A 21,407-nucleotide genomic window follows, 5' to 3' on the forward strand; every position below is an offset into this window, starting at 1 on the left:
TAAATAAGGGGGAATAAGAGATTACGATTATATCCAAGAATATCTATTGAAGGCTATACGGTCTAGGCCATTAATTCAGGCTAGAAAGGGGCAACGACGATGTCTATCCGAAGGATGCCGCTCACGGATCCACGATCTTTGAGATTGAAATCCATGCAAATGGGGCGGTCCACGTTTCACGTTGAACTATTTTCTAGGGTGAAAGACAGAGAGAGAGAGAGAGAGAGGGAGAAATAAGTAAATAAAATGATGAAGCTCGAGAGGACGTCGTCGCCAGGACGGTGGTCGCCGTCGAATGATGCGCGTCGATGAAGTATCGTGACGCCTCGGGGATGATCACACAAAAATAGGGCGAACATCAAAGAGAAGAAAAGTTAAACGATATTCAAATAAATCCTTGAATGCACGAAAAGAGAGCATTGTCTTACAGAAAATCAAGTCAACAGCATTCCATTAGTATTGCTAACGACGTCAAAATACATAATGTTAATGTCATAATCAATAATATTTTTGTAGAAATAAATGAGACGTGATTTTTCATTTGGCTAATGATCAATGGAATACACTGAAAAAAATATCAATCGATAAATTCACGTTTCATATATAAGCAAAAATATAAAATCTTCTTGAAAAAAATTCGATAATCTTATACAGACATAATTTAATTTGCCTACATAAAGAAACAAAATTTCTTCGTGTTAGCAAATGACATCTGTTTAAAATTACAAATTCTTTCAAGATTTATATTCTTGTTTATTTATGAAATAATGAATTGCTGATTCGATACTAATTTTTTTTTCTATATAGTTTTTTGAACATTTTAAAAGTTTTTTTTGTACACTGAGAAAAAAGTCTGGTAATGGCTATTAAATGTATTTCGTTGAGCATATTAATGAGATATTTAATAAATATTGCCAAATATAATATTAATAACCAACTGTTTAGTAATAATTGCTAAATAATTTGTAAATGCAAATTTAGCGTTTACTTGTTACAACTAAATGAATTGGTATTTATAACAAAATCATTTGATAATATTAATCACATAAGTTAGTATTATAATTATTGTCAAATTATGTGAAGAAACTTTAGCAACTGAAGCTTTATACCATTCGATGTGAAGCTTCAGTTAGTAAAGCTTCTCCGTACCGTATCTATTATTAAGCAATTTAGTCATATCAACAAATTCGTTGGTTTATATTTACCTTATGATTTCACAATAAGAATCATCAAGGCCTTATTCCCAATTTTCAAATCTTGAGTAAATTAAATCAAACGCTCAGTAATGCTTGTTATATTTTTTGGTTCAAAGTAACGCTAAATATTCAATTGAAACTGTTTCAAAACATTTAGTAATCTCATCTAGGATTATTATTACTAGACTTTTCGTCAGTGTAGTTTTCCTTTTTTTCTATAATATTTATTATAATTAAAATATAAAAAGATCTAGTTTGACAAATGCAACTGATGTTTTCTTCAACATCTGAGAAAGGATCGATAAAATCGCGTTGAATTTTTTATCTCGTGTTTGTATTCTAATTTTAAATATATCACGTCATTAGCAATGCTTCACAATTTACCTACGAAAACTTGATGAAAAATAAATGCAAGTAATATAAATAAGCAAGAAACCAATCTAAGTTTATATTCCAAAAGCAAAGATATCGTAAAATATACAAAAAACTAAAAGATTGATGGTCTCATGAGTAAAATTAAAATAGGACAAAGCAAACATAAAAATTGAGTAGCTACACCATATATAATTATACACCGTTTCCTCCTTATTTTATCCCGCAGCTAATTGTATTCTTACCTCAGTGGCTCGATGTTACATGCATATTATATGAAACCACCGCAAGCTATTTTGTGATTCAATAAAATATGTCGTACTCTACGAACAAATAATTGTGTAATAATACTCATTGTCCCAAAAAAAGGAAAATTGGCGCGCGCGCGTATATATATATATATATATATATATATATATATATATATATAAAATGTGCATTGTTCGTCGTTTGTACGCATACTTGGCCGGAGCATACGAAAGTTGTTGTAATACCACTTTGCCATTCACTCCCGCGCACCGGCTGTTTAACTTTCATCAGTGGCCTGATACCTTTGTGGTATATCATCTGCAAGTATTAGCATCAAATTGAATCTATGTCGATGCCTGGGACTCGCAGAAACTACGCGTTCTTTGGTGGCGCACGCTTTGCGAACGTGTACGCGATGCCCCGAAGCCCCGCCGAATCATTCGTTGACATTTCCGCGAGTTCTTACTTCCGCTCGCACGATCTTTTTTTATTCGTTCCATATTCATCGATCGTCCCCATCGCGACTCACGAAACGTTCTTTTCCTTTTTTATCTTTCTTTCTCTCTCTCTCTGTCTCTCATCGCGCGATCACGTCTTCCTTTTTCTCGCTTTTCGTCGATTTTCTATCGACTGCTGTACGACGACGATGCGGCGACGACGACGACGACGACAACGACGACGCGGTGACGATGTAATGTCCTTAACATCGATTTCTCGCGGCGAACACTAAAATAACTGACGTAGCTTTTCGCACACGCACTACAGGATCTCCCGCCGCATACTCCCGCGAGTTTGTCGTCTTATTCTAAATTTTGGTGGCTCCAGAGTATACCAGAAAAGACCCGACGTCAATAATAGGACTCTCGCTCGCGTACTTTTCACATTTTCCCCGCATATTCATCTCTTCTCCTCTTTTCCGGCGAAAATGATTCCAGTCATCGGCAAATACGATACTTCTCTTCATTACTCGTTTCGTAAATGAATTAATTTTCAATATCAAAGTTAAGGACCACCACCAGCACGAGAGCGATATCCCGTTTCGCTCTCTCTCTCTTTCTTTCCCTCGGGACATAAAATAAAACGAGACGAAAGATCATTTCTAACGAAACGTTTGTCTCTTTGGCTGGATCCCTCAATGGAGCACATTCACCTTTCTATAGACGCGGCCATGCAGGACGGGCGTCGTCCTTTGCCGGGGAAAGAAAAAGCTCTCCAAGCTCTGGACGTCGACGTTGACGCGACGGACGTTGCAATTCGTGCCGGCGCGTAAAACTTCAGGACTGCATTACGCCGAGGCTCATTTAGTTTTCTCGGCGCACCTATTGTCGTGACACCGAACGGATGGCTGGCTGCTCGGCTGACCGACCGACCGTCCGTCCGTCCGGCCGATGACGCGAACTTCGTCAATTGGAATATTTAAAGCCCCAGTGCGCGAAGAGAAAGAGCGAAAGGGAGATAGAGAGAGAGAGGAGGCGAGCATTAACTACCAACCGAGCTTGAAAGTAATTTTGAGGCTTCCCTTGCAATATGCACGAGGGGATACGGCCGTCTCTGTGCAGCCTCTCGCGCGCTTTTGTACACTCGGCCCTCGGCTATTCATGAGTAGCCACGGTCCCCTCAGTAATCGCCCTATAACGAACAACGTCCTTTCCTCCCCCGAACGACTTACGAGAGAGAGAGAGAGAGAGAGAGAGAAATATCGACATCCGGAGGGAATCGATCGCCTCCGCTGATAAATCCTGGACCGCGACCCGTCGATACTTCGCATCCCCGAATTTTTCGGCGCGGCACTTCGCTCCTCTCCCATTATGCGATCGAAATTCAGAATTAGACAATCGTATTTAGAGATCGCGGTGGGAATACACGTCTTGTTGCCCGACAGGGAAGTTAACGTCAGTTATTTTAGCCGAACTCGATCAGCGTCAATCCCACGTTTGATTTGGGGTTTGTTTATATTATTGATGTCGTCCCGCTATCGCAGTCAGATGGAAATGGCAATGCGAGATTTATAATCGCGGCCGGTTTGACATTTTCCAGCGAAGTTTTAACGACTTTTTATTTTTTCAGTGATGACTGTGACGCAAAACCGAGCGATAATTGTCAATATCGATTTTTTTTTCTTTTTTTTTTGTTTTTAGAAAGTCACAATAATGGAGAGGACAATTTCGAGTGAGTAAAGCGTGGGATATGGGATATATGATGTGTAGTGAGTTGAAATAATCTAGATACTTTGGATTTCATATTTGCAGAGGTGCCGTTCATTAATTTGGTATCTTAAGCTGCTCAGGACGCTAAGTCAATATTATGTTATATAGCAAATTTGCTTTTAACAGTCTACGATGGCGCACGACGACTGAATTAAGTAGGTTCCATTGAACGTGGAAAATCAGAGAGAGAAACGAGGCGCGTCGCGGCGGGAGAGGGAAGAAAAAAATAAAAAAGGCCAGGGAAGGGATCGAGGGGCGCGCGCGTACACGGCTTAACTCCGCGGACTGGTGCTTTACGACCGTGGCTATAAAGTTCCCGCTAATTCCGCCTTGCAAACTTTTTCTCAGAGGTACGAAGGCAGACAAAAATATCGTCGCGAAAGTTCCTTTGATAAGCGCATCTCGAAGAAGGTGCCGGCGCCGCCGCCACCATCACCGCCGTAGCCATAGACATCCCGCTGGAAGGGCAGTTAATCCCGCGAGGTGAGATTTTGACGGATAAAACCAAGTCACCCCGGCCAGCGAAAAGCGAACCAGCAGCTTTTAGATCCTCATCGTTTTCGTGAGGTGAATGAAATATGTGCGCGCTCTGAACTGTTTAAACGAAGAACCGTAACCCGTCTGCGAATTTTTGCGAACTTTGGCGAACGGCAGGATCACATTGCACAATATAAAGGCGCGTAAGCAGCCAGATGAACGAACAAAAGTAAGGTGTTGCGTAAACGCGTTTATTTATATCAAATATCCCGACATGCATTTAAATAGGATTGGCATAGCTAAAACACTATATAACTGATTAAATGTATGTATTGATCAATCGACGAATTAAAAACCTCGCCCTATGTCAAGGTATTAGGCGGCTGATGCACCGAAGAAAAGAGTTTGGTAATAATAATCAAACCTAAATAACTTGATGAAATAGTTTCGATTAAACGTTCAGTTAATACAACCAAACATTGTGTAATATTTATTAACGGTTTGTAATATGTTTAGTAACCATTGAATAACAGATTGATTACTATTATGATATTTAGTTACTATTAACATAATTGCTAGATATTAATAAATAGTCGAATAGTTACATGAGCCGTAACGGCTGTCAATTGACGGGTGTCAAATGTGTAATGACAATAATAGAAACCATTCACATTCGTATCGATAAAATTGTATTATACAAACATTATATCTACGTTTCGATCTTTTTACCAATGATCTTCGGTATTTTACACTGAAAAAAAAGACTGGTAATAACTACCAAATGTATAGTGAAATAGTATCAATTAAATATTTGGCTAATATGAGCAAAAATAATTTTACTTTTCTAAATATTCAGTAACTTATACCAGATTTGATAATACTAAACATTTAGAAACACAAAATTATTTTTGGTTATACTGACAAAATATTTAATTGATATTTCACTATACATTTGGTAGTTATAACTAAACTTTTTTTCAGTGTATATAATCGGATGATATGTACAATGTGATCATATTATATCATCACGTTATATAAAACTCGCGTTCTACATTTTTCAATTTGTAATGAGGATATAAACTATTCACATTCGTGATGAAACTGTATTATACAAACATATATGTGTTTCGACGGTTTTACTAATGGTCTTCTTCATTGTTCTAATCGGATGACGCACATACAACGTGATCATATCCTATCAATTATTATAAATTAGATTGGAGTTCAGAGGTGTCTTCTTAATGTCAAGTTCGCGTTCGACATATTTCTAATCCAGAACAGTCTAGTTTTTAATTCACGATGTATCTTGTTGAGAGAGATCGTACTTAGATGATCGGGTTGCTGTCTGCAATCCCGTTCGGGCTAAGTTTGTCTCATAAATATCAGTCGCTAAGAAATGTTACAAGTGATTCCTTCGGATCCGTAGAATTTATGAGACAAACTTAGCCCGAACGGGATTGCGGACAGCAACCCGCCCGATCATTCAAGTACGATCTCTCTCTCTCTCTCTCTCTCTCTCTCTCTCTCTCTCTCTCTCTCTCTCTCTCTCAACAAGATACATCAATGAATTTTAAAAATTTTCTGGACTAAAAATATGTCGAACGCGAACTTTGCATCAAGAAGACATCTCTAAACTCCAATCTGATTTGTAGTAATTAACAGGATATGATCACATTTCTGATTAGAACACTGAAGAAAACCAGTAGTAAAATGGTCGAAACATATGTTTGTATAACACAGTTTTATCACGAGCGTGAATAGTTCTTATTATTATTATTATTACCACCAACAATGGCTCTCTTTAGCCCATGTAACTTATTATTTGAATATTTCAAACTGAGCCTTAGGTATATTATTGTTAATTAAATGTTTGATTATATTAATCGAGCATTTAATTGAAACTATTTCACCAAAGCTAGATTATTATTACTAAACTCTTTTTTTTTTCTGTGTGAGGATCAAGTACGTTACGTCGAATTTCATATTATGAATAAATACATTTATGCGCAGAGAACAAAAATGCTGTTGAATCAACAGCATCAAACTAATTGAAAGTATTTTGTTAATTCATTCACAGTGTTAATGAAACAAAAAGATTAAAAGTAAAGACCACATCAAATATAGTTGAATGATTAAAATTTAGTCGAATCAACTACATGTATTAATGACAATTCGCGATTCGACGTTTAATTGAATCAAACCACGTTTTAATTTATATTACATTTTTTTTCTCAGTGCGCAACGTCTTATTTTAGCTCGTTCATTGGCCTAGTTGTTAACCACAATACCTTGAAGAATGCGAGCGATATCGATCGTTTAACATTGCACATCACGATAGTCCTATTTCTCTCATACGCCGTATAAATTACCGGAGTAAATTCTAAAAAGAAATGATTGTCCCTCTCTCTCTCTCTCTGTCTCTCTCTTTTGGTCGCGAGAGAGATATATGGTAACGAAATTCACGGGGTATTCCGAATTGATCTATAAAGCGAGAGGATAAATCCGTTGTCGCGAGTAAAGTTTGAGGTAAGCACGGCCCGCGAAGTGAAACAAGACGATCTCTTAAATCCGAAATTTTCGATGCGGCTGAAAGTTGGCGAACGCTCGAAGGGAGTCGCGAAGCTCAGACGTATCCGTCCTCGCGGAAAAACGATCCGTTGCTAGTCTTCTCTCTGCAAAAGACACCCGACATAATTTCGCCCCGCCTCGAATGTTTTCATAAGCGAGGTAAACGTCGGAACAATGTTTAAATAAAAATTTCGTACTTCTCCCGGCGCTGCCTTTTCCCTCATCTCCAGCGAAGATATATATCGGTAAGGGAATAGCGGCGCGGAAAATAACGCGGGATCGATGCGGAGGGATCCGTGTGACGCGCTTCTCAACAGATCTGTATAAATTTGTCCATCCTTCTTTTCTCACGATAATCGTGAAATTTTTTTCAAATTACGACATTACGGAGCTACCATTGAAACCTGGAACACATTTTACTCAAAATGAATTAATAAAAATATAAAATTGCGGATTTTACTTAAAATAACTCCGATATATAAAATTACGGGCAAGCGAAGATTGTATTTTTCAGCGGATTTAAAGTAGATTTGCCTCGACAGAAATTTAATTTGACGCATAATCGCGGAAAGAAATATATATTCAACGGTTCGCAATTTCGCCAGATCTAACCCTTTGTCGGGCCGGGGAAAAAAATTCCCCGCCCCCCTCCCCGATTTGCGCCTCCCGTGCAGAATCCAAATCTTTTTTCAGCGCTTTTCCTTTTTCCATTTCGACAATTTTGACGGACAGACTTGAAATCCGATCCTATCGCATAATACCCAAAAGCACTGACGCAATAATGGAGCCATCGTGTTATTCGACCAGCAGCGGCGGCGGCGGAGGCGCACGGCCCGGAGTTTGAAATCGGAACGGGGTTGGGGTAGGTAGAGAAGGACGAGGACGACGCACGACCCCGGGGGTGGGGGCCGCAGGCAGGGTGGCATCCCGCGGGACCGAGAAATCCGTTTCTGGGCAAACTGTCTTGCGAGTAGTTCGCCGGATAGTTTCGGATCCAGATTCCCGGGAGTTAAGCCAAACCGCCTTCTCGAGCGAGACGACGCGAGAATCGCGTCTTCCTGCCCCCGCCGCCGCCGTCGCCGTCCGTCCGATTCCCTGATCCTCCTCTCTTTTCCTCTCTGGTAGCGCGAGCGACAGCGCGGCGGTCCCGATTGCACTGAAATGAGATCCGTTTGCTACTCCTAGTTACGGGAATAACGCACCGAGGCCGGATTTATGACGGCCGGGGTCAAATAAATCGCGGATTATACGACTTGACGAGCACTTTGAGAAGCTTTCTGCGTCCCACCGGTCCCCTCTCCCGCCGACGACAACTTCTTGGAATTTATCGCCGTTTAACCCATTTAACCCTTTCGGGCACCATCTATCCGTTATGCGAAAATACTCGCGTCGTTTGTGGGGTATTCTTGCACGATTGTAGACGAGTGAAATTCTTTTTTTTTTCCTTCTTTTTTTCTTATTCTCTTTTGGATGAATCTTTCTTTCATTTGCGTGATACCTCTCTTATTTGAAATGAAACGAGAACACCGCTCGGTCTAGCTAATTAAAGAACTTTTAGATTGTGTGTATATTACTAAACTTACAGACAGACGCTTCTTCGGTTTAGAACGTTTTTTATCACTTTTCAAACCTTGCAGACTAAATAGACCTCCGTAAAAGGGTCTTCGGGGAACGAGGGAGTGAAGTATTTAATTACATCTGCCTCTTGACAATTCGCGAATGGGAAAAATAAAATTGAAGAATTCCAAATTGTGTTCATGGCCGATGATTATTCGGAAAAACTCGTGGGACCCGATATCAAGCGCCAATTTAGAGTACTCGTGAAGTACTCGAAAATTGAATGCCTACGAGAGTGAGCGAGCCAGCGTGACGCTGGGTATAAACGAATATGCAAGAGATCGTGTTTCCCAGTTTCACACACTAATATTCCAGCGGGACATTTTGCCGAACGCCTCTCGCCGCCGGGAACGATTTCGAAAATCGAGTCCCGAGCGCAGGCGGAAGTACTTATCCCACTCTAATACCGCCGGCCGCGTTATCGCCAAGTGGAGGATACAGGAGCAACTGCGCGCTCTCTTTTTCAGTCTCTTTTCTCTTTCCCTCTCTCTCTCTCTCTCTTCCCGCGAGGTCGAATTACCCTCCTGTCCACCGACAAACCCCCGCTGGAAAACTTGGCATAGTCCGGGCGCCACTATCTATTCAATTTTCGCCAAGTTGGCGGAGTCGTTGCCAGGAAAGCCGACCGACCAACCGGACGTTTTGTCTTTTCTCGCCTCTCGCGAAAGAAAGATGATGGAAGTCGCTTACGGAAAAAGGGGTGGAAGGAAGAAAAAAGAAAGAGTAAAAGAGGAAGAGAGAAAGAGAAATGCGCCTCTCTCGCGCAAACCAACTTCCTGGAGTTACTTATGGCGCGAGATAGCGGGAAAACGCGTTTCTGTCCGCCAGAATGATTTTTCATTTCACTCCAGCAGTGCCAACATCGTATTAACGTTTAAAACTCGTTTCTTATTGATCCGTTTTCTCCGATGCAGATTGTATTTTTGTATAGTGTACACTACTGGATTTTTATAAATAGGAATACAATCGGAGATCCGTCTGCATTAAACATAATAGATATCTATGTCAGAGCACTCAGCCCGTAGGCAAAAAACAAAAAAGCAAACTAGCAACTTCGCTTTAGGCTAAAAAAAAAAAGTATTCTGAATTAAGTCGTGCCAAATACGCACGCGTAAATAAAACGGGAGGATTAATCAATATTAATTGCGTCAAAACATTTTCTATATTTCTGGTAGCGTTTATTCATAAATTAATTATACCTGCCTGCTTGTAGATAGATTTGCAATTGTGCGATCTAAGGTTGTGTAGGTTGTAGGATCGATAATCTTAGGACGCGCCGGGAAAAGGATCTATTCTATTTTTACGTAGAAGAAACTTGATCTTTCTGTCCATGTCCTCGTTATAGATCGACTTGCACCTCTCAAAGTTGATTCTGCGTCTGACGTAGGTCGGTTTCTCATAGTACCTCGTACGTCTGTACTGGCCGAAGATGTCTTCCTGGGACAGTATACGATTTAACGTGCGGCACGCCTTATCCACATCGTTGTTCTGAACGAAGATCGTGCGGCTGATGAATTGGAGGTGCCGTTGAAGACCCATCTGGAAAATAATTATGAGAAGCAACTATATTTTTCCATGTACTTTTTCTCCACGAACGCTCTATATAAAGTTAGAGAATGCTGTCTTTGCGATCTTTCAAGGAAATGTAGCAAAACATATCTACTACAATTACGGTTGAGATTTTATACATAAAATACAAATAATCTATGACACATGTACAATATAAACTATGTAAGTTAAATTTTATGTATCATCTATGTAGACACTGAAAAATCATAGAAAATTCCAATTTTATCAAAAATAGCAAAAATTAAATTTTAGTTATTAGTTTTAATATTATATATATATTTTTTACTATAAATACAAAATACTAAAATTAGACGTATTAACAATTTTATAACTTATAATTATTTTTCTATATTGAATTATCCAATTTATCATAATTTACATTGCTTGTATTGTCTGCCTAAAAAAATTCATGTAAATATAAACAAATACGCAAATAATCCATGTAGATGTAATTAAAATTTGACACAACTGACTGCGATTAATATAACGCAAAAAAAACCATTAGAATTTCTCTCATTAAATGTAATTAATATCCAAGATTATTGAGAAATATTTACCTAGCTTCGATTTGAGGTTAGGTTAAAAATTGTCAACCGATCTCCACGCTGTCACAGTATATCTTCTTATACTGTGATGCTGTCTTCGTTAATTCCGATAACCAGAGAAATACTTCTCACTTATCTATCAAAATTAATTAACAGCGAATTAGCAATTGGACTGCATCAATGCGCACCGAAGCACATTTAAAGCCGCTGATCCAACTCGAGGTGTAAAAGTGATATCACGTATCACATATCTTTACATGCACGACGGCTTTAATGTGCACCAGTGCGCACTAGTGTGTTTAATATCAAATTCGCTACAAGTTTCTCACGACAATACGTCGCGAAATTATTAATTTACTCGTAAATTAATACCTTGCAAATTAATACCTCTAAAGTCCGGACGCGATCGCATTCAACTGTAAATTGTGCTGGTAGCGCCATCTAGCGGTCGCCGGTCGAATTGGCACCATCTGATATCGTTCCGCCGAGCTGCTTAATTACCAGCTGTTTCCGGTGGATAATCGTAAAATAGTCGTACATGCCCTAGAAATATCACGTTCAGCAACGTGATAATGACAAAATAAACCACCAGGCAGTAGACGATCTGCAAAAGACGAGCGTCACGAGGATTGGAAAATTGCAACGGTCTTTTATTCGTAAAATATTCCACAGTGAACGTATATAGACATGTAAACAATGTTTAACGTGTTGTATATATCTATTATGGAAACGGTAATCCATGAATCTAGATTAAGATTTCAGAAATACATTTTTTTTAAATATATATTTTATTTTAACCGTTAAGTTAGATATATTGATATTAATCTTAAATTTACTTTCATATCAACACAGAGTTTGCAGCAATATTTCTGCAAACTTCTGTATGAGTAAATTTAAGATCGTTAATGTATCTAACTTATTGGATAAAATAAAAAAAATTATATATACATATCTATAAAAAATAAAAAAAAATGGCATATAATTTTCACTATTTCTGACAAAATCTGAATCTAGATTCATGGATTATTATTTTCATATAGATGATATGAACATATATAATAGTTTACATGTGTATACATTCACTCTGTAGAATTACTTCTTTTTGTATTGCGTTGTCCAAATTTATATTTTATGCGCCACTTGTATTGTCTGCACGAAGAAGATCCATGCAGACAATAGGCAAATGATCCATACAGATCTTGAAATTTATGGCAAAAACCCTGAAAATTGTGATGTATATACGAGGACAATTCTCACGCGCTGTGAATTACCTCTCGGTCTTTCAGATTGTATCCGAATCCCCATCGACACACGCAAAGCCAGACGGATAACGAGAGCAGAAGTAGAATGAAAGCGAACGGAGAAGCGTATACGTGCACGACGAACATTTGTCCTTGTTGTCCCACCTCATATCTTCCTCAGCTTCTCCGAGCGGTGCATATCTTGGCGAGAATCGCCGTGTCGCATTCGCCAGGCTCGAATTTGTTCGATGACATCTCACTCGTCCATCCCGCATCAGCATAATCTTTCTCACGATGAGACGGATCGGCTTCGTGATCGATTACGTCAAATCAATCTCACAACGGGAATATTTATCGTTAGGAGCGGGTTATTATTTTACAAATCCCTGTCAGCGAGTCGCCGATAATTTACGCGACATTTTCATGCGCGATGTTGGAAGATAGCTAAAAATTTTGTGAAGATTATATCCGCCAAATGGGCACTGACACACGTCCGAAAATGATTTACTTCAGACGGCTCAGCTATATCTCAAAAGCAATCTATCTCGTTTCCGTTTTTCTTTTTCTTGACATAAGCATTAAATGCCGTATTTTTTTTTTTTTCTAGAAGACAGCGAACGAAATTGGCGGTAATTGTTTGATCGATAGTTCGTTGTACCAGTACGAGGCAATGAGGACAGACGGAGCTTCGAGTTTAAAGACGAGTGAAGACGTTTTTCGATGAGAAAAAGGATTTCTTCCGTTATCCTTTGAATAAGAACTGTTGTTAAAGATGCCTCCGAAAAAGAAGAAAGAGGCTGTGCCGGAGTTGGAACGTATTGAGTAAGCATGGACACGAATTCACGCGGAGACGAATCGTCCCACGAATCTAGTTACGTTTACGTTACTGTTAATTTTACTCTAGAATTTATTATTAGTTATATTTAGTGTAATAATTTATAGATATCAATAACTTTTTAAATATTGCAATTTTTTTGAAGACGTAAAACAGTATTGTCCTTTCAAAATTGAATAAGAAGTTAGGACTAAGCGATATTAGGTCCGTTTCTTTAGACCAGAGCCGGAAATCACAGAGACGACCGAGCCGGAGACTTCGAAACAGGTGTCCTTGCTCACCGGCGAACCTTACGGACCTCGAATCCGTCTTATCAGCGAGAAAGCCGAGGAGGAGAGCTCGGACGACGAGCCAGAGTCCGAGAGCGAGGAAGAAGCCAGATATCTTCAAGAAGATCACCCAGAAGTGCCTTCCGAATTCTGGCACATACAAAAGCTCATCAAGTACATGAAGGCCGGTAACCAAACTGCCACCATAGTATCCTTGTGTTTATTGAAGGATTATGATCTCACCGACAAGGTTTGCTTATTTCTATTATAAGATTTATTATGTAAAATTGTCTTAGTAACCGGGCATGCATCTATATCTGGACACTTGCACAAAAACTTAATATTATTAATCTCAAAAAATTTTTGATTATAATATTAAAATTCAGTTGTAATCTTAAATATTTAACCCTGCGTTGGTGTGGTGCCTTAAACTTACGTGTCTGGTGTGGTGCGGTGTGGCATACCCTATAGCAAAATATGCTTTGGAAATCTCAACACTTGAGTATATGCATCATAAGTGTACAGTTTTCATTTGAAACAGCGTTGTGTATCGGTAAATTGTTGCCAAAGCTCAAAGCTAGAGATCAATGCACGGGGTGTATCATACCCCACCACACCAACGCAGGGTTAAAGATCACAATTAAATAGATAAGTTAAATTTTTTTCTCTAAATTTTATGCGGTCGAACTTGTTCGTGGTAGTGCAGATCATACAGAAGGCTATTCAAGAAATGGGCGGTCTCGAAGTTCTGGTGAATCTTCTTGAAACGAAGGACATCAAGTGTCAGAACGGCTCGTTATCGGTCCTCTTGCAAATCGCTACTTCTACGGAGATGAAGCGATATTTAATCGACTTGGACATCACGACGCCATTGATCCAAATGTTAAAGCATCCCGCTAGAGATATCCAGGTCGTCCATTGACCCTTATTACAATAGATTTTTCGATTTTATCGGCTAACTTGTTTTTTTTTTACTGCGCGAAATGCTTAGATTAGAACCCGATCGATTTGTCACTCAACGAAATTTTTATCAAATTGCTGAAATCTCAAATTTTTAATATTTTTACACAATCATTGTTACACACTTCGTTTTATCACATATAATGTTAATAATTATATAATATTAATTTTAATCATTACACAATATTAATTTTTAATTCTTTTAGGTTTTGGCAGCCGAAACAATGGCCATTATAGCTCGAGTCAGGAAGGCCAGGAAACAAATCAGAATTCGCGGTGGAATACCACTCATAGTAAGTTATTCGGTTGCAATTATTCGAATAAAAGGCGAATGACTCGTCTCAAGATTCTTCCAAAATTGCTATGCATACGATATTTAACGTTTAAATATCAAAGTAGATATTTTAATTAAATTTTTCTTTTACTGTGACTAGTATGACAATCTGCTGATTCTTGAATTTTGCTTCGACAGCTAGACGTAATGGACGTGCCCGACGAAGTTCTTCGTCGGTCGTACGACGAATTAAGCGAGGTCAGTAAAGAGCTCGTGGCCGTCGCCATAGGCTGCGCCAAGGTCTTAGATTCTTTGGGCAGCAGTCCAAAGGTCAAGGAGGAACTTCGCACACACGGTGTCGTTCGTTTGATGTCCCGTTTTCTGAGATCGAAACACACTCAGCTGATAGTACCCACGATGGGCACCGTGCAGCAGTGCGCTGATCTGGTTTATTGAACTTTTTTCTCTGGTTTATCTGTTAATAGTATTCACTGAGATAACATAATTATCTATGAAAATCATTTTAATTAATTTGAAAAATACTTAGCAACTATGAAAATAAATCGTGGATAACGTGCTATTGATTAATGCTACTTTAATAATCAAAAATGTGTTAAATATCGTGAAATTCGAATATCAGACATCGATACGGTGAATTATCACTATTATTCGAAATCCATCAGAGCTGAACTCTCGTGGTGCGATATTGTTCATATGACGTTAGAGGAGGAAAATTACACGATACATAGTAAATTAATTACTATGTACTATTTATTATTTATCGTTTTTCCTTAAAAATATAGTAATTTTGTAATCTTAAAATATATGGTACATGTAAGACACCTATCCGATATGTCACTTAAAAGAGAAATATAAAATTGTTTTTTAAATTGTATATTTTTTTAGCTGTCAGAAACCAATATTACAACGACGGTTTTCGACAACCGAGGAAAGTGTACTATTGTTTCAAGAATTATTTTACACGTCTACGTGACATATCGGATATATGTCTTAATTTTGTCGCATATTTTACAAGAGTTTCAGCATTACAAAACTATAATATTTTTTAGTTTGTGTCAAATCGTTTTTCATCTCTAGCAACATCATATAAACAACGTCACCTTGCGAGAGAGTTTAAATTATCATTTATTAATTAAACAGTTTATTTTCAAAACTTTATTTATAAATATTTCCTTGCAGCTGATGTATTTATTCGCGTATCCGCAGAATGTTTTTAGAGAGGCGTTTGAACAAGTGGGTATCATCGACGACTTGGTGCGACACTTGAAGAACGACAACGTAAAGTTAAAGGAGAACTCTGCCTTGGCCATCTTCAAATGCGCTTCGAACCAAAAAACTCGAACGATGGTGCGTCGTGCCGGAGGTCTGGACCCACTTTGCAAACTTGTGCAGAGCGACGATGTGCACGCCAACAAGCGTCTGCTGGCCGCAGTCACCGGCAGCGTCTGGAAGTGCGCCATCAGCCCGGAGAACATAACAAGATTCAATCAGAATGGTTTGGTAGCGTCGTTGGTGCCTCTGCTCGAGGAAAACGAGGATGAACGGGTGTTGGCCAACGTCGTGGGTGCCCTCGCCGAGTGCTGCAAGGATCCTGTTAACAGGGACGTCTTGAGAGCTAACGAGGGTTTACCGAAACTGGTAAAGACTGTTCAAAGTACGCTTTTGTCCGTGGTTGTCTCTCTGGGTCAAACTTTGCTTCTCTTCGTTGAACAATAACTCTGCGTGCTTGTATACTATGAGAGAATAGATTCGTACACATTGATAATCTCAAAGATGTAACACATGGAGAATTAAATTTTTCCCTTCTCGAATAAAAGGTAATTTTTATGCATGTAAAAATATGCTTGGGCATTAAATCATATCACGTCTGATTTCAAGGATTAAAAAAAGAATTAAAACTAGAAAGAGAATCTTGAAAAAAGAGAAAGAATTATTTAAAAGACTGGATAATTATGAGAATTGATCTTATACTCACGAGAATCGTTAAAATAATTATAATTATTGTTTTTATCATGAAATATCTGTTCTGAATTTATTTAAATAGATTTATCTGGCATTCAGAACAAATATTTCGACATGATAAAAACAATAATTATGATTATTTTAATAATTCTCGTGGGTATAAGGTCAATTCTCATTTCGTGTATGTTAACAAAATTTAATAGTGATGATCAATATTGTTATTGGAATATCACTGTGTAGACTCATTTACGTTTAATTAATCCCATCGGAGTTTATATGAGAGATAATTTCTAAATGAGACGCAAATTGGATTGCGCATTGAAGGGTTCGTGAGTACCGCTCCCGATGATTAATCGAGTTAACGTGCGCCATGCCGTTCGAACGATGTTTCCTCGTTATTCCGATGGCGATACCGCAGAATGAGTACTTCACCTTTGCAGATTAGACTATTGAGCGCCACGTACGAGCCATTACTAGAGAACGTGCCGTTGGTGTTGAAAGAGTGTGCCGTCGATGAGAGATGCATGGACATTATCAACGACTCGGAGCATCGACTGGACGGCGTGCGATTAGTCTGGTCCCTGCTGAAGCATCCCAGCGACGTGATCAAGCGTAATGCCTGTCTCGCTCTAGTACCCTGCATCCGGCACTCCAAAGACTCGCCGGAAATGGTGCGCGCCTTCGTGGGCGGCTTGGAGCTCACGGTCAGTCTCCTAGAGAGCAAGGACACGGAAGTACTCAGCGCGGTCTGCGCTATGATCGCGGAGATCGCCACCGATCCTGAGAATCTGGGCATCCTGACGGATCACGGCGTCGTGAAGAAGTTGGCCGCTCTCGTGGAAACTGTTAGTTCAGCGCTGCTTGCGACAATGATTTCTTTATAAATTTTGTGACTATTTCATGGAAGGGAAAACAATAATCAATATATTCGCGAGAATGAAATTTTATTTTTATATACGCTTTATACAGAATAAGCATCAACGAATAATTTATACTAATTTATAGTTTCTTTTTTAGCGAACATGTGGAATAAAATATAAATATACTTTTTATATTTAATTCCTCATATATTTTTCATCAAATTGATTTAGTTAATTTATTTAATTACGACATTCTTTTAAAAAAATCCGTTTTTCCATGAAGTAGCTTCACTTAAATATTTCGTCGGTTGTTAAATATTTTAAATCAAAATCCGCACAATAATAACTTTCTTTTTTAAGGACGACGAGAATTTGCGCGCTAATCTGACGTTAGCGATAGCATATTGCTGTGATTGGGATCGGAACAGTTACGAATTCGGCAAATTAAACGCTGTCGCGCCGCTCGTTAATTACATGACCAGCAAGAACAAGGACGTGTTGAAGGGTGTTTGCATTGCTGTGTACCATTTAAGCAAGGAGCCCTTAAATTGCGTGACCATGCATACCTGCGGCGTTATCAAGGTACAATTAGACGCTCACGTTTCTTGCATACGTAATACTCGATGTTAAAAGGGCGCAACTGTAGCAAAATTGAGTCTTCGAAATTAAAAAGAAATTTATTCTATTCAAAAATGGACAGTTTCTTACGATCACTGATGAACGTACTAATTTATAATTGTATTATAAATTTATAATAGTTTTTTAATACGAATCAATGGAAATATCTTTTAATACGATCAACAGAGATTTTTTCAAATAGAATGTTCAATAAAAACTGGAAGTCCAATGTTTTTTTAACACTATTTGATTAATTATCGTCTGTATATACCAAGAAGACTAATTGCACTTTTGCTATATGCTTTTCGTCTTCCGAAAATTCTAATTGAATATCTAAAAACGTTGATGGAATTTTCATGTATTAGCATGTATTACGCTTGGTGGGCTCGGACGATCCAGAGGTGCAGATCGCAGCTGCGTCTACTATTCGTCACATAAGGAAGCTGGCGCTGACAGCAGAGAAATTCCACTTCAACGAAATGTAACCCTCTTAGTTCTTTCGTGAATTTAAATCTTGAGAATTATTTTAATTGTTTTATTTCTACGATTTCGCGAAGCTGTTGTGTGTGTATACGATTATTTGGGTTTTCCACAGGACCTCGTTACAGGAAATCGATTTTCCTTTATGATTAACATCAGTAATCGGCAAAAAAGAGAAATAGAGGAGAAGAAAAGGAAGTGTGTAAAATAAAAACATATTTATTGCGGTGCGTGTATAATGGCTTATAATTTTTGTCAATATCTCTAAATTTACAATTTTGTTTAAAACCCGTAAATATCCTCCTCTCAGCACCAACTGGTAACACTATCCATATGTGAATTAAGAACTATAAGTGTGACGGAAAAGACACAGAAAAATTGTACTTGAAATTTCGTAAGATTCACAAATGGAACATTGACTTGGTTGGATACGTGATTATTAAATTGTACAAGAAGGTGGCTTATAATTTGAGCAATATACATATATGCATACTTAAGCTTGTCTTTACTCTTCAAAAATCGAAGTTGTTCAAGGATAGTAGAGATGTACTATAAATGTAAGAAGAAAATCGCATGCAGGTTATGACGCAATTTCACATATATAATGTACAAATTTAAGCTAATTGTGCGTGCCGTTTCATTGACGACTCGTGTACTAACTAGAAGGCAATAATTCCTGATTCATCTCAAAAGTTTCACCTTACCGCGATATAACAAATTGATGGCAACATATGTCATCAGAGATTTTAAATTCTTAGATTAAATTTAACTACGTATTTGAATATATCATATATATATATATATATATATATATATATATATATATATATATATATATTTCCAATTACCTTCGATCTTCTCTATTTTTAGATATTTGAATCATTTTTACCAGATTCTCATCAACAATACCTGATAAACTTACTCAATAAAATGTACCTAGTAAAAGCTAATTTCACCAACATTTTATCTATTTCAAACTAATACTATAAAGATTTTATTATAAAGGTTTTAAGATAGAAAACTAAAGAAAATTTTGATATACAATCAACATTACTTGAGTAAATAATTATTTCGAAAAAAATGAAATAATAAAATCAAAAGATTAAAGCTTAATGTTGGTGAAATTTCCTCTAAAAATAAAGTATTCTAACACATATATCATCAATGATTACACAAATGGCAAAAACACACGCAACCAATCTACCTATTATACAAAGAATACTCCAAGTTTTATGTTCAGTTGGCTCAAAATCAATGTAAACAATGAGCCGAGTTTATCTGAAAATAAAACTTATTTGTATGCTGGAACTATTTTCAATCACATTACTTTGTAATTCTGAAAGCAGGATGTTATACTGGAAATGATTTATTTTCAGTGGGAGCCTTTTTTTCATTTGTATATACGTATTCACTATCGTATATATCTATTCACAAATTTGGAACAACTTTGAGTTTTCCCTGATCCATCTGACAGTTGCTTATTCTGCAGAATAATCGAAATTTCTGGCATTTTTTATCTTTCTAGTCGTTAATGTAACAACGCTCAATAATATTACGCAATATTCGATGAAAATTCACGCTCTCTTTCTCTCTGCTAGGAATGAGTAAAAGGGGAAAGACACAAATGGACTTTCTATGTGTTTGATTTACAGCTTCATTATTCTTGCTTGTTAGTCAGCAATGCATCCGCTGCAGTCTTGACTGCTACGAAAATAATACATCTATATATTTTTGCTTTGATTTGCATTGTAAATAAATATCCCTTCTGCATGTCAGTCCATATTTTCAGAGAAGTCAGATTATTTTTTATAAAAACTAATTGCCTTACCTGTGTCACGTGCATCAGACAAAAATCTGTCTAAGCCAGGTTGATATTGAATGAACTTTGGACGGATGACACGTCGATATAGAATCATGGAGCCATTATACTCAGCTGTCGGCATCATCAACCATACATGGAATATACACTGCGGCACAAATTTATAATTTATAATGTTTGCTCCTGGAGCACAATTTAGTTTTAAAATCAATGTTTTTAGGGTTATACCTTGAATAGCCAATAGACTGGGAACCAGCAGAGGATATACTCCGAGAAGAACTCTATTATAGTAAATACAGCAAAAACAACCCAATAAGTAAGCCATTTTGTGTCATCCTCTTTCTTGGGACTTTCCAGCGCTTTCATAGATTGGTATGCAGGGTAAACAAAACCAATTATATTACATACTAGCTGTTGTCCTAATCCAAATACCAAGTATAAAGCCAGCAGCACCAATGATCCTATCAATGTATAAATAAAGTAGTAATGTAATTTTTCTGACATTTTCCTATTTAAATTCAACGTATTGATTTGCAGGAATTATAAATGCAAACGGCTCGAAAATACAGGGATATTCTGGAAGCGATATTATCTCATGCGATTGTACGATGACCCGCAAGCAAAGAGCAACAGGTTACAGATTTACGGATAAAGTTCTGAAATTTATCGACAAAGCAAGCGGAGTAAAACGTATGTATGAAAAAAAGAAGAGAAAAAACTCGGATCTCATCGAGTTGCGTAACGAGCATGCAATAGCGAGTTCCGAGAAGCCGTGAGAACGCGTTAACATGCGACTGACTAATTATCCAAATGCACGTAGCCGATCTAATCAATCGGAATGACTGGAAAATTCGCGTAACCACGCCGCCGGATGGGCACTCACCAACAAAGACGTACAGCCGATCGACGCCGGTCTTCTCCTCCGCGAGAGCGAACACCTTCGTCCATGGCTTGCTCTCATCCCTCAACGCTTTCTCGACGTGCTCCTTCACGGCGGCGATTCGAGCCATTTTTTCGTCTTTTACCTGGCGAATAATTTGTCCTTCAAAGAAGCCGTGCGCGGAGCAGCGTTGGTTAACTGTACACCTGTTCGCCACTAGAGCGATACTGATATGGCCGACGTTCGATATCGACCGGTCGATACGTTCGACGCTTCTTTCTTTCTCGACCTCTCGCGACTCGCGAACTTCGAGATTTCTCGATCAATTGCTATTCAAACACGTCTCTCTCATTCTACGGAATAATAAATTTACCTTCCTCGCAAAACT

The 21,407-nt window shown here is 38.1% G+C and overlaps 3 protein-coding genes across 11 annotated transcripts; 1 reads left to right on the forward strand and 2 right to left on the reverse strand.

Moving 5' to 3' along the window:
* Positions 1 to 9,829: 9,829 nt before the first annotated feature.
* On the reverse strand, positions 9,830 to 12,087 carry LOC105204832 (28S ribosomal protein S21, mitochondrial). 5 transcript variants are annotated; one of them, XR_003269002.2, is made up of 4 exons: positions 12,072 to 12,087; positions 11,188 to 11,404; positions 10,813 to 10,936; positions 9,830 to 10,225 (listed from the first exon to the last, which is right to left on the reverse strand). XR_003269002.2 is itself a non-coding variant. In XM_011174059.3 (3 exons), the coding sequence occupies exon 3, from the start codon at positions 10,223 to 10,225 to the stop codon at positions 9,953 to 9,955; it is 273 nt and encodes a 90-aa protein (XP_011172361.1). In that variant the 5' UTR covers positions 10,813 to 10,936; positions 11,188 to 11,402; the 3' UTR covers positions 9,830 to 9,952. The 5 variants fall into 5 exon arrangements, 3 of the variants coding, with proteins under 3 accessions (XP_011172361.1, XP_011172360.1, XP_011172359.1); XR_003269001.2 differs by having other exon boundaries at positions 11,173 to 11,404; positions 12,072 to 12,086; XM_011174059.3 differs by lacking the exon at positions 12,072 to 12,087 and having other exon boundaries at positions 11,188 to 11,402.
* LOC105196274 (armadillo repeat-containing protein gudu) lies at positions 11,337 to 18,815 on the forward strand. 4 transcript variants are annotated; one of them, XM_026137509.2, is made up of 11 exons: positions 11,337 to 11,445; positions 12,649 to 12,863; positions 13,095 to 13,395; positions 13,852 to 14,055; positions 14,312 to 14,398; positions 14,578 to 14,826; positions 15,607 to 16,038; positions 16,803 to 17,207; positions 17,583 to 17,804; positions 18,206 to 18,321; positions 18,436 to 18,815. In XM_026137509.2, the coding sequence occupies exons 2-11, from the start codon at positions 12,814 to 12,816 to the stop codon at positions 18,467 to 18,469; spliced, it is 2,100 nt and encodes a 699-aa protein (XP_025993294.2). In that variant the 5' UTR covers positions 11,337 to 11,445; positions 12,649 to 12,813; the 3' UTR covers positions 18,470 to 18,815. The 4 variants fall into 4 exon arrangements, with proteins under 4 accessions (XP_025993294.2, XP_039314330.1, XP_039314331.1 ...); XM_039458396.1 differs by having other exon boundaries at positions 11,340 to 11,489; XM_039458397.1 differs by lacking the exon at positions 11,337 to 11,445 and having other exon boundaries at positions 12,762 to 12,863; positions 13,081 to 13,395.
* On the reverse strand, positions 18,524 to 21,267 carry LOC105204833 (receptor expression-enhancing protein 5). Of its 2 annotated transcripts, none has more exons than XM_011174060.3 (4): positions 21,023 to 21,267; positions 20,368 to 20,600; positions 20,149 to 20,287; positions 18,524 to 20,024 (listed from the first exon to the last, which is right to left on the reverse strand). In XM_011174060.3, the coding sequence occupies exons 1-4, from the start codon at positions 21,147 to 21,149 to the stop codon at positions 19,978 to 19,980; spliced, it is 546 nt and encodes a 181-aa protein (XP_011172362.1). In that variant the 5' UTR covers positions 21,150 to 21,267; the 3' UTR covers positions 18,524 to 19,977. The 2 variants fall into 2 exon arrangements, with proteins under 2 accessions (XP_011172362.1, XP_011172363.1); XM_011174061.3 differs by having other exon boundaries at positions 19,839 to 20,021.
* Positions 21,268 to 21,407: the final 140 nt, after the last annotated feature.

Source organism: Solenopsis invicta, chromosome 16, assembly GCF_016802725.1.
Source record: "Solenopsis invicta isolate M01_SB chromosome 16, UNIL_Sinv_3.0, whole genome shotgun sequence".
Taxonomy (NCBI): Eukaryota; Metazoa; Arthropoda; class Insecta; order Hymenoptera; family Formicidae; genus Solenopsis; species Solenopsis invicta.